The 19,891-nt window shown below is 40.3% G+C and overlaps 1 protein-coding gene across 1 annotated transcript in view; it reads left to right on the top strand.

Annotated features, from left to right (window-relative positions):
• Window positions 1-498: 498 nt before the first annotated feature.
• Window positions 499-19,891, top strand: part of LOC308412363 (solute carrier family 22 member 23-like) — a 39,786-nt gene continuing 20,393 nt past the window's right edge. The window contains exons 1-3 of the mRNA XM_080906661.1: window positions 499-1,415; window positions 9,177-9,280; window positions 9,381-9,535. Coding sequence (XP_080762787.1) covers window positions 981-1,415; window positions 9,177-9,280; window positions 9,381-9,535 — 694 coding nt within the window. The 5' untranslated portion in view covers window positions 499-980. The remainder of the gene's footprint in view (window positions 1,416-9,176; window positions 9,281-9,380; window positions 9,536-19,891) is intronic.

Below are 19,891 nucleotides of genomic sequence, written 5' to 3'. Positions count from 1 at the left end.
CTCTTGGAGTCAGGCTACAGTTAACTAGGAGAAAACGAACTCCGTTTACTTTCAGTTTGAAAGCAAATTAAAACCTGCTCCCACTCACTTAATTGTCCCGAGTCATCAGTTAAAAATCAGCCCACTAATTGGTCATATTTGTGTAGACCTGAAGCACTACTTCTTATTGCGCGTAATACTGTTTGCTCAAATTGCTGGCACGCACAGTTGTTTTGTTTGCTGGAAATATAGGCGGGGACAACACTACAGTCCCTCCCCCTTCCCATTACAGAACATAATCTTACCTGTTGTTGATGTTTTAAATCTGAGAATATGTGGTTTTTATCTATGGTTTACGCTTAGACTACTTTATTATACCCAATCCTTAAATTATAGAAATATATAAATAGGCTACAAAGAACACCGAGACAGCAATGTGGCCGTTTATCAAAAATAAATAGCATCACTCAGACAAACTTTGTACTAATTCCTTTTTTTTTCTTTATGCAGGGCCTATTTTAACCTATGTGATTACATTACGGTTCATTGTCTGACTGCAAGAGAAAGTGGTAGTTACCACTGGTTACAAGTGGCCACGTTAGGTTAAAGTGATTAGCCACATCCTACATGGGCAGGTGCGTTACCTGTGGCTTTCCCAGGAAGCAATTCTTTCGCTCTGGTGCTACAGCTCACCTACACAAACAGAATCAGCCGACAGAAAAAAGCGTGGGATAGTTTATGTCGTCGTTTCCCAATTCATCGCAATCCGCCTTTTGTTTCAGGACGCGTGTCTGCAGTCACTCCCGCACGGGTTTTGGTGTCAGACGGAGGGAAGTGCTTCCTGATAATAAGGAGGTGCGTCTTATTTCCATTCCAGTGATTGACTGCGCACGGCTTTCACCGCCGGAACTGGAGGTATTGACGCATTGTGGAGTCGACAGGGGGTAGCACTGCAACCCCGGCTTCGCTACACAACGGAGGCATCTGTAGGGGAAACCGCGATGGCCGTGGTGCAGCTCGAAACGGGGGACCATCAACCTGAGAACGGCTTCGTGTCACCCGAAACCACGTCGCCGGATTTGCTGACACGCATCGACAGCTCTGTTCTGCCATTTCTAGGTGGATTTGGGAAGTACCAGAAACAGCTGATTGTGCTGACATGGATTCCGGCGTTATTTATTGGATTCAGTCAGTTCTCTGATAATTTCCTCCTCGCCCAGCCAAACAGCACTTGTATCCAGCCTTTGGCAAATCTGACTAACCATAGTAGAGCTCATTCCTCGCTGTTAGGCAGGCCAAAAAACATTAGTGAGCGACCGGATCCAATTTATGTCAATGGAAGTTCCACAAACAACATCACGACCAGAATGTCTTGTAACAACAATGAGTTGACATTCGAGCTGCACACAGGACTTAAGGAAAATGTGGTTACTAAGGTAAGCTATCCATCTTGAGGATAGGGTGGGGGGTCCTTTGTATAATTTGTTATGCATCCTAATAATAGGGTCGATATTACATTAGTAAGATGCGCTTATTAACGCTGCAGTTACAGTGAAAAAACAAAACAGTTAGCCTTAAACGGCCAGGTTAAAATTCTGTCTGATTGTGTTGTGAAAGCACCTCGGTAGTGGTTGTGGTTATGCCTCCATTGTTGCAGTCTTCTCTCCACTTTGGGGCGTCTAGCACCGTCATCTCCAGTGCGGATTTACACAGCCACGAATTGGCTCACGTTGGACCTAAAAGTAGTAGGATTCAGGTGAGGGCATGCATGGTGCTGACAGTGAGTCATCGCACCATCTGACACAATGGGTGACCTGTCACAGAAACAAGCCACCATTGGCACATGGGGCAAACTGCCAGGGCTAGTGGAATTTGCCGGTCGGTTGTCGTAATGGATATAATAGACAGGGAGCATTTGATTTGGAGCAAAGGTCATCACTGTACTCTCTAGAATAATGCAACCCCATCCCTGATCAAACATCACTCGGCCAATTGCTGTCCTAACCAAACAGCAGTAAGATAATCTTATGGCTCTCATATTGGACACTTTCGGGTTGTTTGTAACTCAGGATTGAGGCCTTTGCATTCCAACATCTGTGCCTGCAGTCTTTGTAGTTGGACTGCAAGCTGCAGGAGGAACATTTTATATCTCCTTTTGCCAGTCTGCTTGTCTCCAGCTGCAGATGCTGCATGTGCATATGAGGATACAAACATTATTATTTTTGTACAAGAAAAAAGAAGAGCAGACCTTTTTCATTATTGGAAATATGCAAAAAATAATACTTATTAATTCTTAGAACAAAGTGCAATTAAACCTTAGAAATAATCTAAATGTTGTATAATCAGTTTGTTTAAAACCTTTAATGTCCACTATTGCTGTCACACACACACTCAGTTGAAGAGCACAGCAAGTCACATTCTAGCTGGCAGCAGCTGTACCTTTTTAAGGGTTTTTAAAAAAAAAGGATGAGCTTGGAAGCTTCACTGTATTGCACACTGCTCGCCTCCATTGTGGTGTCTGCTTTTCATTGATAATGTCCCTTATTACAATAAAGCAAATAAAATGCAGCTGTGACATTTTAATTTAGCTGTGGGAGCTGGGGCAGTTGAAATCTTGATTTCATTTGCTGTCCACAGGGTAATTTGAGGGCCGGGGCTGCATAAAAGGCCAGCGTGATAAACTGTTCTCACGCACTAGGGGATTCTCACAAGTGCAGCTGAATATAAAGTCATACGTGAAAGAATTTGACTGGGTGGATGCAAATTACTAATAATCAGAACATTTCAGTTTCCCTGTGGCTAAAGCTGAAAACAGGTTTCCCATATGAAGGCTGATGATTTGAAAACAGTCATTGCTCTCTGCTCACGCTGCCGTTGCAATTTTGTACATGCTAAGATTTGTGTTGACACTACCACCTCTGCAGATCAGTAACGGGCCTGGACAGTTGCTAAAAGTGTCTGGTAATGCTCGTCTTCTCTAACTCCTGGCTGTCCACATTCAGACAAGGTCACGGTGAGGAGAAGCTGAATCGAATGGCACGCTGTCAAAATCCGAAATTGAAGCAAAAATATCTCTTGTGCTTGTACTTGTCATTTTCTTTTTCTATTTTGACACTGTCCCTCAGTCTTCCAGGCCTCCTTTTTTGCTCCCCCACCATAGAACACAAACTATAGAATGTAGCACTCGAATAGGAAGTGATGACTTGGCTTTTATCCCTGTGTTTGGATTGCCACAGAAAAACTGCACATGCCTGGGTCTGAGCTATCCATGACACACTATCCCTAAAAAGCAGAACAGAGTGCCAATTCTGACGAAACGCCTTAGTGTCTCTTACACACTGTCTGAAGACAATCTAATCCCACACTGCTCTGCACGAGGTCGGCACTTAAATACTTGTAGATATTCAAACTCTGTGCCATTTTTCCGAACTTGACACGTGATGAGGTGCCACTGCTCACACAGTGCTTTCTCAGGGTGACACAGAAAGAAGACAGCGTTGAAAGATCCAAAGTGGTTAATGTGGAGACCCATCCTAATTGAGTCAAAGCTCTCCTCAGGGTCCTTCTTAATTGAACCGAGCCTTTGAAATCAGAATATACCATTACTCAGACACAGTCTCTGTGCAACCTACCCTACTCATCTTGCTTTGGGATGGGCAGCAGCTGCACATACTGCCTGAAATAGTGGCCTGAGAACCTCTTCAAATGACAGATTAACCTCTCTAACTCATGCTTTATCAATTTGGTTGTTGTATGATAATCGGATGCACCGGGCAGTAAAGGACTGATGATGATGTAATATTTACATGATGGATTCTCCTCTTGGGAATTGGACTATCATGACACTTTAAAAAAGAATTACTTTTTCATTGTCAAAAACTTAAAACAAAACAAAAAAAAAAGATGAAGTATCTCCTGATGTGTCTCTAAATTGCACTGCATTGCATTGTAAACCAGTTGTGTATTCCTCGCACTGAAATCAACAAGAAATGGCATTTTTAAATAATAAATGACCTAAATGATTAAATAAAGAACTGCTAATTGCTGAGCTGAAATGGTTAGCCAGTTAATCAGTTAGTTAATTGGAGCCCCGCGCTTTATTTAATAATTGAGAAATATAATTGAGAACATTAGAATAACTGTTAGGAGCAGACGGATTGATTAACCAATCAAACAACTGTTTAGCTGTGCCCGTACTGCACTCATACAACTGTGCCATCTTCATGTTGTTCTCCTCGTAGTGTAGGTTAGGTTCTTATGAATGTGATAAGGACGCTATGTTTTAAAAGCCTTGGTGGGTACACCCAGACACGGTATCTCTAACTCGAGGCTGCACACCCATAGATCTGAAAGATGATACTGTAGCTGAACACCCATGCAGGCCCCTCTGCTCTGTGTCCCTTCATGCTGTTTACCCAGCTGGTTGGCTCCTTCCACAGACTCTGGATCAGTGCGGGACACTTTGAAATAGCCTCGGCTGTCGAAAGGCGACGACCCCGCTGCAGATACCCAGTCAGCACACAATGACAGCCTCTCACAGTGTCAGCTGGGAGGAAAGATGCTTGTGTGACCAGATGATAAAACTCTGCTGAGGCGCTGTGTGTGTGTGACAAGAATGTGTGCTGTGCCGCTCTTTTCTGATAAGTGCTGTTTTGGAACAGGGAGGGGTGAAAGCTGTGACCCTTTGCTATGGTTTAAGTTTGTGTTTTCTATGGATGGTGTGATGGAATTTGGGTAATAGGAGTAATGGCTTTTCAATACATATGAAGTCTGACTGTTGACAGATATATGTAGTTGTGCTAACTATCAACAACAGGAGGGCATGAATAATACATGGTCAGGCAAAGGTTTGTTGTTTCACAAGCTGTCACTGTTGATCACAGTAAAATAACACTGCCATCAGCCAACTTGTCAAACATGGTATGGTATCTTATGTAATGTTTAGCATAGCCTGCATCTGAAACATGTTCACACTGATAATGTGACATCAGGTTCAGTCCCTAAGGCTGCAGATCCAGCATCACATGTGTAATGTTCCCTTTTTTGACTTCTTTTACCCCATATTTTCAGTGTGTTATGGGACGCATACTATAGGTCTATGTTTTTCCAAGAACTCACCCTCCTTATACAATAGTTTGTTATATCCTCACCCAGCTACCACCACAATATAGGGTTTCACCCCTCCAGCGGTGGTAAAACTTGCACTTGGAAGCAGACAGAGTCAGATAACCTCAGTGATGGTCTGTTGCTAGGCAGTAACTATGCAGCAGTCTCTCCCTGTGTTTTCTGCTGTCTCCTCACAACTGCTTTTGAGCATTTCTTTCCCTCTCTCTGTCTCTCTCTCTCTCTCTGTCTCTTTCTATCCAGTTATCTTTTGCATAAATGTGTTCCCTGCTTTATTTTTTTGCTTCTCCCTCCATATCTTTGTATGTTCTGTGGTTACATTGTACAATTATGCCTCCTTCCCCCTGTGCTTGCCTTCATCTCTCTCTCCCCCCCCTCCCTCCTCTGTGTCCTGCTCCCTCTCCTTTGAAACCCCCACCCACCACTGTGTAGTTCAGCGAGTGCAAAAATGTGCAGCTGTGGTTGAGCATCTTCATCTCAGTGGACTCGATGGTCTAGACTGATCACTGGTGGTCGTTCTTTTGTAAGAGATCAACAGATTTCCTTGAGATTTTGACTGATTTGATCTTAGCCCTTTCATGGTTTGCATCTTATCTCAGCTAAGTGATTCATGTGTACAGAAGCAGTCTCTCTCACTGACTTCTATTCATTACTCACAAAATGAGCAAGACAATAGCAAGGAAACAAGTGACAAATCAAACCTGACAAAAAGCATGGATCTGACTCAAGGTGATGATGAATCTAAATTTTAAAGATGCTATTTTTCTGTTATGGCTTAAATATTTGTCATCCCATGTCTCCCTGGCTTTTCTAAAAACCGTATGCCCAGTAATGGCTGTTGCACAGATAAAGAACAAGGTTTTAGTCAAAGTTCGAAACAGAGTTAAATGATCTAGAAGTAACCTTAATAACAGCTGGTCAAGCCTTCTACTGTAGAAAGGTCCTTTATGAACACAGGATACAGGGACACATACTTTATGAAAGGAAGGCCGATAATACGGTCCAACAATTCAAAGAGACATGTTAGCTGACTCTCCCTGGGAACAAGCATGTAATACAACTGATAAGTGACAGAAGCCATCATGCAAATTACACCCGTGTTTTCCTGCTTCTGTTAAAGCGTGTTAAAATGCAGATATTTTTGACATTCAGCAGGTTTTTTTTTTTTTAATTCACATGCAAAATAAATGGGCAAAATAGGAATTCCACAGTGTGTGAGCTTTTTTTTCTTCTTCTTTACATTAAATCTACAGATACATTATGAATGTTTTTATATGCTCCTATAAATTTGTTGCCTTGTGTGTACTTGCACTGAGTCTTTAGAAAAATGCTCTATAAATAAAGATAATTTGTTATATTGAAATGATCCAAGTGGTTGTTGTGTAACTCTGTCTGGAGTGGTTACTTCCTCATGTTGAGTGCTGCTCTATTACCAACCTTTAAAAATGATCCCTGTTTCATTTTTAGGCTGACTTTGTCCAAATGAAGGCAATGGTTAAAGTAAAAATATGAGCAGACAGCAGGGTGAGCTTATTTATTAGTCAGTCCATTTCCTGACTAGTAAGTTATATTCTTTTTGTAAATTCCATTTTTTAATTTTTTAATTTTATTTTTTAACTAAAATTCATATTCTAGACTGGTTTGGTCACTTTTATAAAGGTTGCATAAAACAGCCTGGTATATTAAAAGCATTGAGCAAAGTATGTAACCCCGCTTTTTGTAATTTGTAGGATTCTCTTTTCCAAAACTTTTAATTACCGTTAAAGTTAATGAAGGCTTTGAAATAAAGCACATTAATGATGCCAAGCAATCTAAATGAAGCCACAGACAGTTTAAATGCCTTTAACACACGTAAGACATTGCTGCTTTGTCTGTAGCGTGTGATTTGGGGAATGCTGATGTTCGTGTTTTATAACACTGGTCATCTGTCTGTGGTCGCCTACATATGTCAGTTCTGCTCAGTCACCAGTCTTCCAGCTCTGCTGATACATGTCGTCATAGTGTGTTTTACTGTAGATTGAAATGCGAGTTTTATTTTGGTAGTCTCTCCAGCTTCCAGTTTCTGTTTTTTATAGTCTTTGCTGTCTTGTGGTTGCGCAAAAGAAACTTGTTTTCTCCTCTGCGTTTTTCTGTGTCTGACATCGATACTGAAACCATGCATGAGTGGCATGTGTGAGTCATGTGACTGCTTGGTGGCTCTGTGTAATTCCTGGGGCATTCCATTTTGAGCACGTCACTATGGTAGAGTTTACGATAGGTTATGACCCTTCAGAAACAACCCAAATACAAAAGTAAAAGAAACAAAAAGCCTTTTGCTAATTTCACTTTGTACTTGAGCGTATGGTAGACTTACTACATACATAGACTTGCCTGAGCCAACCTTTATGTAAATTTGAAAAAAGCCCCTCCCCCCCATCCAAACTACTACTGCTACAGCAGATGATCTTAAAGTAATGTCCTTCAGAGATCTAAAAAATAAAAACTGCTAAGACCTGACACAGGACCTGGGAGATACATCTAATCCTTCAGCTGGGCCATATACTCTTCACTAATGCTTTATTATAAATGGTCTCAGTGGCTATCAAGAAGCCATTCTTAAAGAAGCAAAACTGGGGGGAAAAGGCTGTGATATGCCAAATTACACAAGAAGTGGGGCTGTATTTCAGCCAGTGGTGTTGGGGATCTTGTCAAAACTTGTACAGAAAAGCATACAATGTAACACTTCCACTCATGGATTGACCTCCCCAGAACCTCAACATTATTGAAGCGGTTGCAAATTATCATCACAGAAAAGGAAACAAAAGGCAGCCCACGTCCATTTGAATGTACTTCAAGCAGCCTGGGGACTCCTGAAGACTGCTTAAAAGAATTTACAAGAAAGCATGCCTAAGGTAACTGGAAACTCCTTTTAACCCTACAACCTAACCTTCCATGTGACCTGACATGCAGCTCCTGAAAAGTATAACTACACGTCGGGATGACACAGCCCACAATGACTGAATGGCTTGGAAGGTTAAGGTGAAAGGTTAAAAGGGGTTTCTGGTTACAACACAAGTTACACACACAAAAAAAAAAAAATCTACATTGTATCTCTAAATCACACTTAAGAGAGTTCAGGCTTTTGAATAAACGCTGTTAAAGAATAAAGATGGGCAGACTAAATAATAACTTTTCATAGATTATACAAATTCAGTTTTTGCCTTTATATACCGCATTTCCACATATGCTTACACACACATTAGTACATTTTTTGTAAACGTGCCAACTTTTACCCCTTCCTCAGATGCATAATCATTACAATGCCAGTGATAGTCAAAGCTGTAAGTTCAAATCTAAAACGTGCGTGTTGAGTCTGCTTGTCACAACCTCTTGCTGGAGAGAAAAAAACAGGGTGTACCTACATGCAGAGACAAGTCTACACCACATCGTTGTCATATTCTAGGAATCACTTTTTTTTTCCTTTTTTTTTTTTTTTTGCAGGGATTCAGTCACAAAGTAAAAGTAGAGTTACTGTATTATAGGTCACCATCTTGACAGCCTACATAGAAACAAAAATAAATGATGTAATAAGAAAGTGTTTGCTTATGTGGAGTTAACCTTGATTATCGACTTAAGTAAGGTTCTCCAACTAATAAAGGAAAACGCCTAATGTGTAATTCATCATATATATATTGCATTGCTTTTGAACCAGGCAGAATGTAATTGAAGAATTTGTGCTTAAATAAGTAATCATAAGTGAACTATAGCGAAATATCATGTTTGGCAAGATGCTCTGTTTTGGAGCATTGGTGTCTTGTCGGGATTAAATAACAGAAAAAAAAAATGTTGATATTGTGTCAGTGTTGCTATAGACTAAATACCAAGAAGCTCTTCTGTTGCAGGGTATATCCTTCTTACATATCAAAGCGTTATGAGTGATGATATTTGTCAATGAATTAGACAAACTTAGAGGTGAATGTTAATCAAGAGATAAAAATGCAGCATACTCAAAAAATAATATTGATCTTTGTCCTCTACATTATCTACACAGCATCATTTTCTTGAAACTAATACCTGTTTATTTGTCTCTACAGTGGAGTCTGATTGGTGAGTCAGCATGGAAAGTCCATATTGCAAAGTTTTCTCTGTTGGTTGGATCCATCTTTGGATATCTGGTGTTTGGAATATTAGCAGACTGGTAAGACTTTCACACCATCCTTAATTGAAAGATCATGCAAACCTTAAAGGTGTTTTATGCTTATTACAAGTGTCATTTTTGCTCTTACCTTATTCTGTAGGTTTGGCCGCCACCCAGTGCTGATCATATCAGTACTGTTCATGTTGGTGTTTGGTTTTACTGTGGCCTTTTCTAGGAACGCCCCCATGTTCAGCACATTGCGTTTCTTTGAGGGCTTCTGCCTGGCAGGAATCACCCTTTCTCTCTACGTCCTTAGTAAGTAATTCAGTTACTCCCTACTAAAAGTCCCTTGGGTTCCTTTGTCAAACACCTTATATCCTCAGGTAGTTGCTAAGGTTGTTTGTTCATTACATGAAAGAAAACAATGGAAGGTTTCCTAGAAAAACACAATAACAGTTTTGTTACATGAAACGGCAGCTTTTCAATTCAATTCGGGTTTTATTTATATAGCGCAAAATCGCCACAGAAGTCACCCCAAGCTTTACAGTGTCAAGTAAAGACCCTACAATAATACAGAGAGAGCAGAGAAACCCCAACAATCAGATGACCCCCTATCAGCAAGCGCTTTGGCGACAGTGGGAAGGAGAAACTCTTTTAGTGGAAAGAAATCTCAGGAGAGAAATTTCTCCCTGCAGAAACAGGGTTAGGGAGATGCACTCAGCTGCCTGCCAGTTGGAGGTGAAGGAACAAAGACAGGACAAAAGGCACGCTGTGAAAGAGAGCCAGACATTAATAATAATCTATGATTAAATGTAGACTGATATATAAACACATTGTTAGAAAATCTTACCTGTAGGTAGCTTGTTAGTTGGCTAACTTACACTCTGTTGTGTTATTTGAAAATTTCAACCTCCAAGTTGCTCTTTTTCACAAGTCCAACTTCATACAGCTGTTTAAATATTCATATGATGGTTATACACAGTCATAAAGAACTAAGTACACGTCATGAATCAGTATCTTGTACGGCCACCTTTAGGAGCAATAACTTGAAGTAATGGATTTCTGCTTGACTTAATCAGTCCCTCACTTGCTTGTGGAGGAATTTTGGCTCACTGTATTGCTTCATTTCTTTGAGGTTTGTAGGCATTCAATTATGCACAGCTCTCCTGACGTTCTGCCACAACATTTCTTGCAGGATGAGGCCTGGACTTGAGTGGGCCATTGATTGCAACACCTTAATTCTTTTTTTTTTTTTTTTGTAGAAAATCTGCAGATTTTAGGCTGTGCTTGGGACCTTAGGCCCTCATTCACTAAAAGTACTTACACAAAAATCTGTGCACAATTTGCACATACAAAAGTGTCACACATAAATCTGTGATTTACCAAAATTTTCTTACCCGAGTTTATTTGTTAGTACTAGTAGTAGGTAAATTAGAATAAATTCAGGTTGAATACTATTACTACTACTGCTACTATTGTTACTAATATTAATGCTACTAATACTAATAATATGATTGCTAGCTTTTGGTCATTATTTATAATTTTCACAAACACCATAAGCCACAAAATACTTGGACTCCACCATTTAAAAAAACAGGCTTTAATCCTTTGGTTTAAATATATTACATTATTCTCCTATATCATCTTATCAACAGTGACTTCTACCATTGTTGGATGTCATCAGTTAGTCTAATTTTTTGACTAAGTGACTGCTGATTTATTTATTTATTTTCTTATTTGATGCCCCCACTTAGGCCAAATTGAATGTCTTAGGCCAAAAGTCATTTCAAAGACCAATATTTAAGCCTGAGGCTCACTTTTTTTTTTCCATGGGAGTGATGACTCTCTGGAACGCTGTGCCTTTTCTGCCTTCCTAAACACCTTCCTTATAGAGAAATTTGAGTGTGGCAGTTGGTATGCAGATTGCACCAGGCTGTTGGTCTGGAATGATTCTGATTTACTACCATACACATAAGAAAGAAAATAGGTTGGTGCGCATGCTTCATAAATCTGACAGTAATTTATTTTGTACGCACGTATTTTTGGCTAAGGGTAAGAATGTTTCCACACACATACTAGTAAATGAGGAGCGTTGTCCTGTTGCGTTACTCACTTTTGGTCAAGGTTTAGATGTCAGGCATTTGACTCTAGATTACTTTGGTAAACAGAAGAGTTCATGGTCAGCCTAATGACTGCAGGGTGCACATGTCCTGTGGCTGCAAAGAAAATGCCAATTCATCACCCCTCCACCTCCGTGCTTGACAGTCAGTATGAGGTCTTGAGGTCTGATATCTTTTGTTTGCTTTTCACCAAACATGGCACTGTGCGTCATGGCCAAACACTGGCGTCTTTAGTCTCATCTGTCCAAAGGACATTATTCCAGACATTTTATGGTTTGTTCAGATGCAACTTTAAAAACTAGGCTGAGCCTAACCTATACTGATTCACTCTTTTTCTCAGTGTTCTACAGATTCTAAATCTGTATAATCTGGTATGTAGCTCAGGTTCTACAGACCTTTTGCAGGTTTCTGAGCAGTGCACAGTCTTCGGGTACATTTCCAGGAAAGACTGTGGTTGTGTTAACACTTATCTGAATACCCCATACCAGCGAACTGCCCAAACCTCTGCTTTCATTGAAGTGGTCACACTTATTAATGATGAGTTAATCAAGTGGGCTTGATTAGCAGCATCTGGCTGCTTGCTGCGTACCCTCTTAATTCCTATGGAAGCAGTAAGGGTGTACTTGATTTTTCACATGACTGTGTAGTCCTTTCTGGAGTACTTTCTTTTTCATGTGACTGTAGCTAAGTAATGTTAATGGAAATAGGTTTAAGCTAACAGCTTTCTGAAAGAGCTCATAATTTTATAAGAATGTTGCCTTGAAAAGAGTCTGCTGATTAAAAGCGCTTTTTGGCTGGACTGTAATTAAACTTCTGTAAATCATGTTAAGGGCACGACCCAGTGCCATCACCATACTTAATTAAATGTGCTACAAAGATAATTTGTTTACAGTGTGTACCTGGATTTGAACTTTTACTAGGTGCCAAATTACTTAACTGCTCATGCAAATGCTTACTGCATATGAAAACCAGTGTATTCATAGTACTTGTTTTTGTTTTTTAATAATGATAAAGTAAAAACATTAATGTAAAAAAGCAGTAGATCACTCAACAGTTATTCACAGTGTCCAATGCAAGAACTGCTTGTTAACAAATCAAAATCTGCCCTTTCACTCCTCTGTTCATTCCTAAATAACATATTGGTTACTTGTTGGTCTTGGTGGTTTAGTTAAACTGGTTTGTTTTCGGTTTGGCTGCTTGCAGAGGAAGTAAGAGCCAGTTTGTTTACACATCATGATCAGAGTTCCTTGTTGATACTGTGCGAATCAGGTGTATTAAGTCTATATACGTCATACAAATACGTGTTTGCTTCGGTGTCTGTCTATCTGTTCCCTCTTTGCGACACTGTCACTGTTTTTACTAACAAGCTTACATGCTTGCCCCCCCCCCCCCCCCCCCAAAAAAAAATAAATAAATAAAAAATTATTCCCTGAAAAGCCTTCGGTTAATCCAAATTGCAAGAGGTACTGACAGGGACCCGAAAGAGAGAGCAGATTTCTCCTGTTTTGGCTTCCCTTCATTGGCTTCCTGTTAAATCCAGAATTGAATTCAAAATCCTGCTCCTCACATACAAGGTCTTAAATAATCAGGCCCCATCTTATCTTAATGACCTTGTAGTACCATACCACCCTATTAGAGCACTTCGCTCTCGCACTGCAGGCCTACTTGTTGTTCCTAGAGTATTTAAAAGTAGAGTGGGTGTCAGAGCCTTCAGTTTTCAGGCCCCTCTTTTGTGGAACCAGTTTCCAGTTTGGATTCGGGAGACAAACACTATCTCTACTTTTAAGATTAGGCTTAAAACTTTCCTATGTGATAAAGCATATAGTTAGGGCTGGACCAGGTGACCCTGAATCTCCCTTAGTTATGCTGCAATAGACGTAGGCTGCCGGGGGATTCCCATGATGCGTTGAGTTTTTCCTTTCTAGTCACCTTTCTCACTTACTATGTGTTAATAGACCTCTCTGCATTGAATCATATCTGTTATAAATCTTTCTCTCTTCCACATTATGTCTTTATCCTGTTTTCCTTCTCTCATCCCAATTGGTCGCAGCAGATTTGCCGGTGGTTTCTTCCTGTTAAAAGGAAGTTTTTCCTTCCCACTGTCTCCAAAGTGCTTGCCCATAGGGGGTCATATGATTGTTGGGTTTTTCTCTGTATCTATTATTGTACGATCTACTGTACAATATAAAGCACCTTGAGGCAACTGTTGTTGTGATTTGGCGCTATATAAATAAAATTGAATTGAATTGAAGGTATTCCACTTTAATACTTGCCTGTAGCCGAGGATAGTGATCAGCTGAAAGAAGAGTAATTATGTTGCACTAACCTATTAACATCTATTAAACTGAATGCCTATGCGGGCATAAATTCTCATTACTTACAAACTACCAACCTGCTTAGCTCTAAATTGAACTCTTTCATTTTCATTTACGTGAACCACCATTTTTTTCCTCCTTTAATCTTTGTTACTTCTAATCAATAATCTAATAAGGACAAAAGTGGTTGTCTTCACTACACTTTCCCATCACTGCAGGAAGAGTCTGTAGACACTGTAATATTTCTGGAGATAAATCATCTCTCTTAATGTGACCTTCAATCTGAACGGTAAAGTAATAGTTTGTGAATATGTTGTGCTGTGCTGCGTCCTAGTAATTGGCGATGCAGTTGATGAACGTTCTCGGCTCAGCGGTGGATCCTTAAGAGCCTCTTTGGCTACAGTAATTGACCAGTGCAGAGGCAAGGGAAAAAGGACAAATGAGAGAGAGGGAGCAAGGACGAGATGATGAAGGACGGGGCCCTCAGCATCCTTGTCATTCTAATTTAATCCACGCTGCGTACCTTGAAAAGCTTTACAGCACACCCAGAATGGTGGGACTGTTTTTGTCTGCTCCCAGTACAAAGGGGTGAGATGGAAAGAGGCAAAGGGGTAGACTTGAACCCATCAAATTTAAATTAACCTGACATTTAGTCATCGTTTTCAACAAGTTTGTGGTTTAATCATCCTCAGTAGAGTGGTTGGAGAGTTTTGGAGTCATCATATTTATTTTTTTATGTTTTTTCCTCCCCTCTCGCTCTCTTTTTTACATTCTTTTTTTTTGTTATATTTGTCATCATTAAACAGACTGCAAAACGGAGAGTCAAACAAAACAAGAAGAGTAATTATTGAATAGTTGAGCTAGTCATTTGTAAATAAAATGGGATCATCTCAAAAGCTTCATTGCAACATTCCAGAACCATTTTAATGAATCATCTCTAGTCAGAGACCAAGATAACATTTGTTCCCCTGGTTCCAGTGAACACACAAGTGCATAAAAATTAGTTATACACTTCCTCGTTGAAGTAGCTATTCTGATCAAGAGAGGAAATTTTAGTTTTTTGCAGAGGCGCTATAAGACGTAGCGCACATTCTACATAACCTACAGCATAAAATATGCACACAGATTACTGTTAGATGTTTTCCACTTTAATCGCATTCAATACTTTTTCGTATTTGATCTAATATAACTTAACTTTGGCTTAACTTTATTGCAATCTAAATGGTAGTAAAGTGAATAAAGTTGTCATAAACATGCTGTAATTTGATGTGTTCCTTCTCCTTTCTGGGAGGTCTAGTGTTTGCCAATAATATATCAAACATTATATTTAGAGTCTTTATAGCTTGATAGAAAACTAACCCTAGAGGTAGTTGGGTTCATCATAAATCCCCAGGGCCAGGACTGGAGGTGGATAACGCAATCATTGATGTTGATCCATTTGCATTAACTGTAAACAGAGAATCTTCTCAGTTAACTTGCTTCAGTCTGTCATTAGAATAAAGATTACTAGTTCCTCATTTACATATAAAAATGAGGCAGTTAAACCCAAACAGCAGTCTTACAGTATTATATAATAATCCTTCCATGATGGTGCAGGGTTTCCCATTTCATTCCATACTTATTAAAAACACATTCCTTAGCAAAAAAACAACAAATCAGTTTCAGTAGGATTTGTATCTTTCTAACATCGTTATGATTATCCTTTTATACTACAGATCTTTGTAGTCCTGCTGCACTGTAAGATGTAATACACTCAGGTTGCGCAGGGATTAGCTGGACAGCTGTATGTTTGATCTTTGTGCAGGTTTTGTGTTGCCATACTGCCGCCCTTATTTCTAATAATGTTCGGCCCCTGTCACGTGATATTTTCCCTGCAGCCACTCTGTATTGACAAAACTGCTCTACAGCTGCTCGAAGAGTAGGAACACGGTCATGCAGTAACATGTTGTTAGAGAGAATGGATCATTTTATTTTGTGGAAAACATGCATTGCCTTCGCAAGTGTGTCACATATTTAAAAGTTTAGGAAACATTGTAGTCTTGACACTCAGTCATATCACATGCAGCATTGTAAACCACATGACCTTCGTTTGTGGCTTGCTTTGTTTTATCCTGCTTTCAACAGGAAGCCAGAGTCAAATCCCAAGTTCAGCTGTGTTTGCACTGGAGACATTACACTAATCCCCCATTTCTCATCCATCCATGTGCTAGTTTCATTATATGCACCATGGAGAGTGAGAAACATCATGTGCAATAATTTTGATCTAGAAAATCTTATGATGAAAGTTTTAATCATCTTTATTTAGCTAGTATATGCTAATGGAGTTAATAGAATACAGCTCCTTCCCACCCATCCGTGTATATTATTTCCTTGTGCCTTTGAGGCATCATTCAGGAAATCCATTAGTCTTTGACTGTTGTAAGACTGTGGAGCGACTGATACAGTGGGGCAAAAAAGTATTTAGTCAGCCACCGATTGTGCAAGTTCCCCCACTTAAAATGATGACAGAGGTCAGTAATTTGCACCAGAGGTACACTTCAACTGTGAGAGACAGAATGTGAAAAAAAAATCCATGAATCCACATGGTAGGATTTGTAAAGAATTTATACGTAAATTAGGGTGGAAAATAAGTATTTGGTCACCTCAAACAAGGAAAATCTCTGGCTCTCACAGACCTGTAACGTCTTCTGTAAGAAGCTTTTCTGTCCCCCACTCGTTACCTGTATGAATGGCACCTGTTTGAACTCATCATCTGTATAAAAGACACCTGTCCACAGCCTCAAACAGTCAGACTCCAAACTCCGCCATGGCCAAGACCAAAGAGCTTTCGAAGGACACCAGGAAAAGTATTGTAGACCTGCACCAGACTGGGAAGAGTGAATCTACAATAGGCAAGCAGCTTGGTGTGAAAAAATCAACTGTGGGAGCAATCATCAGAAAATGGAAGACATACAAGACCACTGATAATCTCCCTCGATCTGGGGCTCCACGCAAGATCTCATCCCGTGGGGTCACAATGATCATGAGAACGGTGAGCAAAGATCCCAGAACCACACGGGGGGGACCTGGTGAATGACCTGCAGAGAGCTGGGACCAAAGTAACAAAGGTCACCATCAGTAACACACTACAACGGCAGGGAATCAAATCCCGCAGTGCCAGACGTGTTCCGCTGGTGAAGCCAGTGCATGTCCAGGCCCGTCTGAAGTTTGCCAGAGAGCACATGGATGATACAGCAGAGGATTGGGAGAATGTCATGTGGTCAGATGAAACCAAAGTAGAACTTTTTGGTATAAACTCCACTCGTCGTGTTTGGAGGAAGAAGAATACTGAGTTGCATCCCAAGAACACCATACCTACTGTGAAGCATGGGGGTGGAAACATCATGCTATGGGGCTGTTTTTCTGCCAAGGGGACAGGACGACTGATCCGTGTTAAGGACAGAATGAATGGGGCCATGAATCGTGAGATTTTGAGCCAGAACCTCCTTCCATCAGTGAGAACTTTGAAGATGAAACGAGGCTGGGTCTTCCAACATGACAATGATCCAAAACACACCGCCCGGGCAACAAAGGAGTGGCTCCGTAAGAAGCATTTGAAAGTCCTGGAGTGGCCTAGCCAGTCTCCAGACCTCAACCCCATAGAAAATCTGTGGCGGGAGTTGAAAGTCCGTGTTGCTCGGCGACAGCCCCAAAACATCACTGCTCTCGAGAAGATCTACATGGAGGACTGGGCCAAAATACCAGCTACTGTGTGTGCAAACCTGGTAAAGACCTATAGTAAACGTTTGACCTCTGTTATTGCCAACAAAGGTTATGTTACAAAGTATTGAGTTGTATTTTTGTTATTGACCAAATACTTATTTTCCACCCTGATTTACGAATAAATTCTTTACAAATCCTACCATGTGGATTCATGGATTTTTTTTTTTCACATTCTGTCTCTCACAGTTGAAATGTACCTCTGGTGCAAATTACTGACCTCTGTCATCATTTTAGGTGGGGGAACTTGCACAATCGGTGGCTGACTAAATACTTTTTTGCCCCACTGTACATATCTTCTCTGTTGTGCTAGGGTTCCCAGTCAAACTCCGTCTCACTGCATGGTCCAACATAGCAGATGCAGAGTGACAGCTATATGACTCTTACAAAAGAGACACAATAAATTTAAAAGGAGCATTTTCTGGTTGTGTGGAATAAGGCAGGTTGTGGGAAAGGTTGATTAGGCTAAAATAAAATAAACCGATCAAGAAGATTGAGAGATTTGTGGAAGTTGCACAGCTGCTAGAGTAGCATTTTTCACATCTGAAGAATGCTTGACTAAGAGATAGTGTGATGCAATTACAGCAACGCCACAAGTGAAGTGTTTTGTATATTAACATTAGCCTCTTTCATGCATCAACCAAGTTGATGCATCTCTCTACTTCACTGATTCGAAGTATAACGAGCACAAAAGAAAGGCCAATGGCTATAGAAAGTCATCTGATGCAGCGCTGCTATTTATACCCCACTGCTCCATCAGTGTAAGCTAGTCTTTTTAGCATCACGCCACAGGCCTCATTGTGCTTATAGCTTTGTGGTGCTGCGCACTAATGCATTTTTACAGTAAACATCAAACCCCTCCCTTACCCCTGCCACACAGTTTCCAACCCCCGCCCCCCCACTTACAAACAGGCTTCAGCTAGCTGAGTCATGGTAGCAGACTGCACAGGCTGCTGGGGAATTTTGTGATCAGGTTGAGAGCACAGTGATTCTGATCTAGGGCAGTAGTCCACAGCCCTTATGACTGTGTGAAACATTTATGAGTTAAAGTAGTTTCTCTCTGTTACAAAACACTGCCAGATTAAATGTTTTTGTATGTATAACTGTGCACACTAGCTCAATGTTTTTCATCTTACTGTTATGAAAGAAGGACTAGTTTGCATCAAGCTTACCTTATGAAGAAGAATGCTTGCTCACTTTCTGAATTATTTGCATGTCTAATCATGTCATGGGTGTGTGTATAAGAGCCTAGATGCCTTAATAGAGAGAGAAATGAAAAGCGACGGAGAAAAAAAATGACAGACGTTTATCTGTTTTCCACGTAGAGCCCATCTGAATGTTGTAGTCTTCATGACTCGTGTGGTTTGGGGGATAATGGAGAACTCACAGTTGTTAGCTGGCGCAGCTAACTAGTTTTTAGCGCATTGTTTGTTAGCTTGATTTGCTAGTCCACCTTTTTGTATATTTACAGATTTGCAAACTAAAAACCAGCACAAAGTGTCTCTAAGGGTTTGAGCCAACATATGCTGCCAGAATAAGTCTACAAATGCATTACAGCATTGAGTCTCTATCAGAAGAGTGGAAAACCATTGCTCCAGAAAAAGATATCCCCTCATTTTGATGGCGAGTACTGTCAAACACATCAATCCTGAAATCACTGTTCACTCATGTTCACTTCAGCTGGGATCTGGCACCTCCAAAGTCTAGTGTATGAAAATGGTTGCTACCATTTAAAAAATAAATTACTGGTTACAGCCTCACCAGATGAAAAAAACAACACACACACTTTGCTTGGTTACGTAGTATATCTTATGTTAAAGTGGGACTTTGACAGAAAAAATTATTATTAAGTTCTGCACTGAAAGTTTTTTTTTTTCTTTCATATTTGCTCTTAGATAAAATGCACACTACACACTGTGTTGTCCCAAAAAGACTTGGCTTTTGTTTAGCTATAAATTTCAGCAGCAGTGGTTACTTTGGGGAAAAGGGGCATTGTTTTTATTTGCATCAGTGTGGAAATATTGCTGCTGACATGCCGAGAGACTCGCTGTGTGGATATTGTTTTTACTGTCACACCTTTGGTATATGCACTGGGCTTATATGTGTAGCTGGTAAGTACACAGGTGCAACTGGAAATTATCTAGATGGACAGAAAGGGGAAGTACAAACTGCATGACATGAACTGTATCATAGCACTCTTCAGCACATTTTTTTAAAAGTCATACGGTGTGGAAAAAATTCAGAAATAGGGTGTCAGAGGAATTTTCTTTTTTAAATGCCCAGAGCAAAAAAATTGGTTGATATTTTTACAACATGCCATTGTGAGATTTGATGTTGCACAGTGTCCCTTTAGTTCTCTGCTGGGATTTTTTTCCTTCTTTCAACAGAGTGGCAATGCTCTTCTGGTCAGGCTGGATGATCGGTCTTTTACACTTCCTGCTGCAGTGCTCTGCTGCCTTTTGTCAGTTTAGCCAGGC

This window comes from Rhamphochromis sp. 'chilingali', assembly GCF_963969265.1.
Source record: "Rhamphochromis sp. 'chilingali' genome assembly, chromosome: 16".
In the NCBI taxonomy this organism is placed as follows: Eukaryota; Metazoa; Chordata; class Actinopteri; order Cichliformes; family Cichlidae; genus Rhamphochromis; species Rhamphochromis sp. 'chilingali'.
The sequence above is the reverse complement of the archived record's forward strand: the minus strand, read 5'-3'. Positions and strand labels throughout refer to the sequence as shown.